Source organism: Athene cunicularia (assembly GCF_003259725.1).
Source record: "Athene cunicularia isolate RWA chromosome 18 unlocalized genomic scaffold, athCun1 chr18_part1, whole genome shotgun sequence".
In the NCBI taxonomy this organism is placed as follows: domain Eukaryota; kingdom Metazoa; phylum Chordata; class Aves; order Strigiformes; family Strigidae; genus Athene; species Athene cunicularia.
This window is the reverse complement of record NW_020799123.1, coordinates 1,378,908-1,386,384: the sequence shown is the minus strand read 5'-3', so window position 1 is coordinate 1,386,384 and position 7,477 is coordinate 1,378,908. Positions and strand designations below refer to the sequence as shown.

General features: G+C 40.8%; 1 protein-coding gene across 1 annotated transcript in view; it reads left to right on the top strand.

Annotated features, from left to right (window-relative positions):
• Positions 1-7,477, top strand: part of SHISA6 (shisa family member 6) — a 245,268-nt gene that overhangs the window by 213,940 nt on the left and 23,851 nt on the right. Inside the window, exon 4 of the mRNA XM_026861254.1 lies at positions 4,479-4,541. Within this exon, the coding sequence (XP_026717055.1) occupies positions 4,479-4,541 (63 nt within the window). The remainder of the gene's footprint in view (positions 1-4,478; positions 4,542-7,477) is intronic.

Genomic DNA, 7,477 nt, shown 5'->3' with positions numbered 1-7,477 from the left:
AAGGGAAAGGGAAAGGGAAAGGGAAAGGGAAAGGGAAAGGGAAAGGGAAAGGGAAAGGGAAAGGGAAAGTATTTGGGGTGAAATGGAAAGCTGATCAGACTTGGAAGATGATAGTTCCTATTCATGTAGGCACAGGTGTAATTGTCCTCACTAAAGACACAGTTTCACCCAGGAGTGAGGTTGTGAGAGTAAGTGACTGCATTGAAGTACTCTGTGTTTTCAAGAGAGAGAAACCTCTGTTGCTTCCCTTCTGGAACAACTTATGTATTGCAGTTATGACTGCTACTGTTTAAAATGCTCGAATTTCACACACACAAGTGTCTCCATCTCTGTGTAACGTTTTATCTGTCAGCTCCTGTAGTGTGTAAGCAACATTGCTTAGAAAGAGGACAAAGAGTTTGGATATTTTCTGCAGCTTGATTTGTAAATTAACTTTGCTGTAGCAAGGCTGGTAGTCCTTGCTGTCCTTAGCTACACTGCATGACTGCAGCCCTAGGCCTGGCTGAAACCCAGAGGGGCTAGCATAGGAACCACAGGCTACTATAAGAGCATGTGAAAGGATGGACACCTCCTGGGGAAATCTCTCACTTTTTAAGGTTTTCAGGAGAGAAGTGGCTGTATAGCAATTTAGTCATGCTCAATGAACTTATCAGCTGCAAATATCAAGGAGAGGTCATCAAAAATATAACAGGCTCATTACTAACTACCTAGTTTGCAACTTTCAAAGATAGATTTCATAACTTATAAATAAAGTAATAAATGGTGGGTAAAATAATTGGTAAAATGCATGATGGACACCAAGTTGAACATACAGCTAGCAATGTGCCCTTGAGGCAAAGGAGGCCACTAGCATCCTGGACTGCATTTGGAGGAGTTTTTCCAGCAGGTCAAGGGAGAGATCATTCCAAACTGCTCAGTACTGGTGAGAAACGCCTGTAGTGCTGGGAGCAGTGATGGGCCCGCCCATACAGGAAAGGCATAGACAAACTAGAGTGGGTCCAGCAAAGGACCAGGAAGATATTTAAGAGACTGGAACATCTATTGTAATGGGGGAGGCTGAATTCTGCGTCTCTTCAGCCTCGAGAAGAGAAGGCTTGGGGGGAACTGATCAATGTATGCAAATAAATGATGGGTAAGTAAAGAAAATAGAGACAGGCTCTTCTCAGTGGTCCCCAGTGAAGGGTAAGATGCAATGATCACAAGCTGTAATACAGAAAATTCTACTTAAACATAAGAAAAAACTTTCTTACTCTGAGGGTGATTGAACACGGGAAGCTGATTTGCAGAGAGGATAAGGACTCTCCATCCTTGGAGATATTCAAAGGCGTAATGAACATGGTCCTGGGCAACCCACTCTAGCTGACCCATCTTTGAGGAGGGGATTGGACTAGATGATCTCCAGAGGTGCCTCCAACCTCAATGATTTTGTGATTTTATGAACTTCATAACAGAAAACCAGCCATAAGAGAGAAACAGCTGTTCTCAGGACACAGACATTCCTCATGTACACTGCACAGAACAGCTGCCTTTGCAGCCAAAAACCCTAAAAATTCTGCGTAGTGGAGACTGCTCCAAAGCCCCACTGCTGGCTATAATGATTAAACACGAGTCTAAATGTTCAAATTTAATGATTATACACAAGTTATATAATGATTAAACACGAGTCTAACGTTCAAAACACATTTCTGCCTGACAGTGTCACGAACTGAATTTGATTATGTCTATACGTACCAGTCCAGACCTTAGCCCCATGTGTTTTCAAGAGCACAGAATATTTAGATTATATAATAGAATAATCAAGGTGATGATTGACAAGCCTTATGATCTAGAAATATCTACATGTGGAAGAGTTTTCTAGTAATAAATTTTTTTCTTAGTACCACCAAAATTACGAAAGATCTAATAGGAGATAAAGCCAGATGGTTGCGTTAAGGCCCAAACTATATTGCGGGTTTTGTTTATGAAGACTAAAACTACTGCAGCTATTTTTTAGACATGTATCAGACTTATCATCACACACAGTCTTTCAAAATCATATTACTGAAAAGGTCTATTTGAACTCTGTAAGCAGTTAAAACCCAAAGCAGAAATTAGTGAGTGGGATTGTGGATCATGTTTGCTGGAAGCTAGATGAAAAGTGCCTCATCTGATCCTGTATCTCTGAAATCACTCTGGGTAGTTACAGGGATTCCAGAAATATCCAGTTTCTTATTTGTCCCACCCATCCATTGGTCCACTTTTCATGTTAAACTGAAATTAGACTATATGGAGAAACAAAAACTGAAGTCATGGAAGTAGTTACTGCAGTGTTTTTACTTGCTAAAAGTAACCAGCAGTGGAAGATCCAAAGGAAAATTCTAACTTAGACCTGTAGGCCACTTATTCAAGGGCACTTTAGGTGTCTGTGTGAACCTGGTCTCCTTTCAAGGTTTGCTCATCACATACTGATAGCCAAGCTGATATCCTTTCTATATTTTCAGCTGTCTGTGTATATAATGACTGCCTATTTACTACCTGGAGAAGTAAGCTAAGGTGTCCAGTCTGTTGTCATCCAAATAAATAACCTCTGATTTTAATCCTGGCTGTACACAGACATTCAGCATTCTGTGAAGGGAGATGGGTTTCCAGTGAGATAAAGTAGTAACCAACATGGACTTCTCAGAAACAAATCACATCAAGAAAATGTTATTTTTATTTTTTCCTGTATTTTGTGTCCAGGGAAAAGTAACCTATATTAAGGAACATGACCATAGCAAGACTTTCAGCAGTTTCTGGGGAAGTAATATGAGACTAATTTGAGAAGCATGTTCTTAATCAACCTCTATAGGGCAGATGCCAAAATGGCTGCTAACCACAAAAGGTAATGAAATATCAGTAGAAGGAATCAGAAGGAGCTGATGTGGCTCTGGATTGAGTCTTTTTTGTTACTGGTGGAAAAAAAAAAAAAAATTCTTATTAAATTTGCAGCTGATATGAAGCTTGGATGACCATAAGTCTATTAGAGGATGGGATTAGAATTTAAATGTTCTTGACAAAATGGAGAAATAGGCTGAAGATAAATTGATTAAATTGAGAAAAATGCTATGCACTGGACTGAAACAGGAATGCTAAAAAGACTTGCATATGTTGAAGAACAATTGGACAGGTTCTTTGGAAAAGCAATAAGGAATCATAATGGATCACAAATTTTACATGGACCAGGAAAAGAAAAATATTGTGCAAGTTTGTGTGAACCAGCCTAGATAACTGGGGAAAATCCAGCCACTCCACTCTGTACTGGTGAGGTCTCTTCTCAGAAACATGTCCCAGACTATTCTAGACTTGAGAAGTTTCTAGGTCAATTGGACAGAGCACAGGATGCTGGAATGACAATAATCAAAGGCAAATCAGGTTTTATAGGGAAACATAAAGGAAATTGCATTGTTTAGCTTGAAGAATAAAGTTAAGGGGACACATAGTAACAGCTTTGTCATAAAAAGCTATTGCAGAAATTAAGGGGATTTTTTCCATGTCCTTCATAGACAGGAAAGAAGCAGTTGGCCTAAAAAGCAGTAAGAAAGACTTAATGACACAGGTGTTTGGGGGAGAAAGTGAAATATCAATGATAGGTTTTTAAGAATAGCAGACTAGACATCAATTTAACCCATCCTGCACTGGGAGAGCTTGAGATGGAAGAAGATTTCTTGAAATCTCACCCGACATTACAACACTTCCATAATCTAGGAAGGCTCGTCTGGAAAGGGAAGATGATAGCAGTTTACCAGCAGTCACTTATCTAATGGTTTTATTACAGTGAGAAAGAGGGAAAGCTGTTTTCCAACCCAAAGGGTAGTTACTAAACACAATGGTAGCAGTCATTCTGCCGTTGATCGTTCCTCCTACTTTGCAGCACGGTGCCTTTAATACTGAATGCACCAGTCTTACAGGACTCTCACTTCTCCGGGGAGAGACATCTACAGTCCATGTGCAGCTATTTACCTCCTGTGTTTATGAGGCCACCTTTTTTGATCTTTCCCTGTACTCACACAGCACGCTGTTGTTGTGGTTTTGTGGTCACAGTGGGACAGTCTGGTGTTCCTGTAGTTTGGGCTAATGTCCTGAAAACCTCCATGCTGGGTGGGGATGGAGAAGTGGAGTGGGGGCTGAGCGTTTCAGCAGTTCCCAGGAACATACCACTGATGTCTGTACACCAGTTGTGGTTTGCCCTGTTTGGACATGCCTCTTACCTTTGCAGATAACTAATTTGCAGGCTCAGCAGAACGGGAGCAGTTTCCCATTATCGTGTTCTTCTTGCATCTGGAATTTTAAGTGAACTACATAACAGAATCTTCTGCTTTCTTAAGCATTTTCTTCTCCTTTCTTTAATCATGCTGAGATTTCCTGTGAATACTGTGAGCTGTAATTATCATCTGCAGATCAGTGGATATGCTAAGCTGTTTCTTAAAGGGATTCTTTTTTTTTTTTTTTCTGAATTTCAGATGACCAAGAACAAAATTATAATCACCTGATACTAAACAGTGCCACCCAGACACCTACACATGGTAAGAGAAAACAAAGAGCAAAATTACACATGTTGTAACTTTCCTCTGCCAGCCAGTAACATTTACTGGTATCAAAGTATGTTTAATGTTAATAGAAATGTTCCTATGGCAATATTGCATGAATGATGATTTCCATTAACATTAAACATAGGACCATATTTTTAAATAGTCTGCAAAATAAAATATGGACCAGTCTTTTATAATTTCGTCTATCAACCTTGTGTTTACCCGTGTCTAATTGCTCCTTTCTCCCTTCCACATCACCAAGATGCTGTCAGATTTAACCCACCAAAGCAGTAAAAATTATAACCATGGTTCATCTTCTCAGCCAAGCCACTCAACTTATAGTGCTGCTTGTGCATATTTCTAAGGCTAGAAGGACGGTGAACATGGGGCAATGGTTCTTAAGATTACATGATTTTAGCATAACAATATGTATCCAGAGTTTGGGTTCACAGCTAAATCTGAGCTGTCCAGCCCATACCTGCATGGGTCTGGCTGGGAAAACCTACTGAAGCCCCTGATTCATTGCACAATGTCTCTCTGGTTTCTGGTATGAAGGGTAGGTAAGGACCATGAAGAGATTCAGGACTCTCCCTGCCCATTTTCACAAACAGAAATGCCTCTTTCTAAACCAGTTCCAGTGGTTGCTCTCACACTCCTTCTAAATCCACTTTATTTCATTGTGGAAACATGATCCTAGGATTTTGTGAAACCCAGAACACCTTTCATGTCCCTTTGCCCACCACAGGGTGGACCAGCACTGACACACCCCCATCACCTCAGGAGTGACAACTCAGATGTCTGGGGCAGTCTATCACCACCATATAACCTCTCTGGACATCCCTCTAAAGGGTGAAAGCAACCCTTCCAGAGTTGCTCCAAACTTCCCTGGATTTGGTTTTTGTACCCCAACAGATTCACATGTACTAATACCCCTTCTGACAGGGCTCTTGCTGAGCTCTGGAAAACCACAATTTTCATTTGTCTTACCTCTGCACATAGTTCAGCACATTTATCAGCACCTCTCTATCCAGCCCTCTTGACATAACAAACTTGAGGGTGTCCCATGTCATCCTTTAGCCAGTTTCAAGAGTTCAAGCCCTACCCAAAGATAGTCCTTTGTTTTCCCCTTTGTTTCCACCATCTCATCCCAGCCTGGAGATGTTTCTTCTTCCATGGGCAGAAACCCTTTCCCCTCTGCTCAGCCCTGTCCCTGCATTCCTCTGCCTCCTCTGCCCTTGCTCCCTCCTCCTCCTCATTCCCTTGGCCCTTGATTAGCAACTGAGTGTGGGCAGCATGTTCCTCCCTTCACTGTGGTAATCACAGACCACACAGTCATATCACCTGCAGCTTCCTGGCTTCATCCAAATCCAGACCACCCAGATCTGTGGTTCCCCCTGTCTCCATGCAATCAGTCCAATCTCTGAACCCCCAGGTGTTCTCTGTTTTATTCCCTCTCCTGCTGCTACCTTGTCTTGGTCTTGTCCTTGTGGTTCCCTGCACCCTATACCCTTTGAATATAATATATTCCTCCAGCATTTTCAGCTGGAACCATCCTTCTGTGGGGGAGACAGTACATGATGGGTAAATCTCATCTTAATATACACTTCTTGCAGCTCTCCATATTTGTTACTCTTTCTGTTCTGCCATTTTTTAAAAATTCTTAAACTTCATCTTGATAACTATTCTGGAATTGATTTATTGTGAGTTGCGTGTTCTTGTATAGAAATTCTGTGCTTACTTGGCACAAAAGAAAAAAAAAAAAAAAAAAAAAAAAAAAAAAAGTGGGAGAACAGCTGCCCTTGAAAAGGTCACCTAAAACCTTTGGTGTTTCTCATTCCTAGAGGCAGGGTCAGATAGCTTCTCAGCCTGTAAGTTACTGTCAGTTGTAAGACTACATTATTAGGGTTTTTTTTCACACCTCCCAAAAAACACAGGAGAAACAAAGTCAGCTTTAAACCCGGCAGTAACACGGGAATATTTACTGAACCTAACTGACAGACTACTTATTTTGTTTAATTTTTTATTTTCCTAAGAAAAGAAGAAAAAGATGGAGTAATAGTCTTGACATTGTATTGTTTTCTCTCTGGTCTTACTACTTGTTCTTCAAATCTAGCACATGCTGTGTTCTAAGATCTGCCCCAGCAGAGACATGAGTCCCATTTACCTGTGTCTCTGTCCAGAAGTTTTAATGTAGCTCCATCATCAGGTCCCTATTGCATTCAATAACTCAAGGTAACAACATGTGCTGAAACAGTTAAACTTCCCTCTGGATCTGACAGATGTCTTTGTTGTTCATGTACTTGAGAGACAAAAGTCAAAGCAGATATACTCATGAACTTGGATTAGAAACTTTCACTTCTTTTCTCCACTCATTTTTTGTGTTCACTGTATTTTAATAGTTTGGTTGTACAAAGTGACTTGAATGATCTGACTACAAATATCTGTATGATTCAGAGTTATATTTACTCCTAAATTACCCATATGGTCATGGACACTTTTGTTCTTGATATTCATGTGTGCTGTTGCTGGTGAGCCATTGCTCAGTGAGTCTAAAAAGATATTTGGACCTTTCAAATAAAGCACCAAAAGAGCTTGCAGTATTCATAATTACTGCTGAAATTCTGAGATAGTTCAGCAACACCACAGGTTTAATTTAATGCTCTTCCTGGGTAGGACATGGTGTAAATTTTCTGTGTGATTATGCAGATTTGTAGGTCTTCCTGAGCACACGTTCATGAGCTCTGTCCCTTAGCCTGTCTCTAGCACCCACCATGCAGTGGCAGCATCTGAAAGGATCAGAAGAAGGGAAAGAAGCTAGTGTGAGGCTCAAGACTTGCCCTATGTTGCAAGTGGCCCAAGTTCAGTTCACTCTTGGCTGAAGTAAAACAAGCTGAGGAAAGTTCTCAGGCTACCAGCATAGAGTAAGCAGA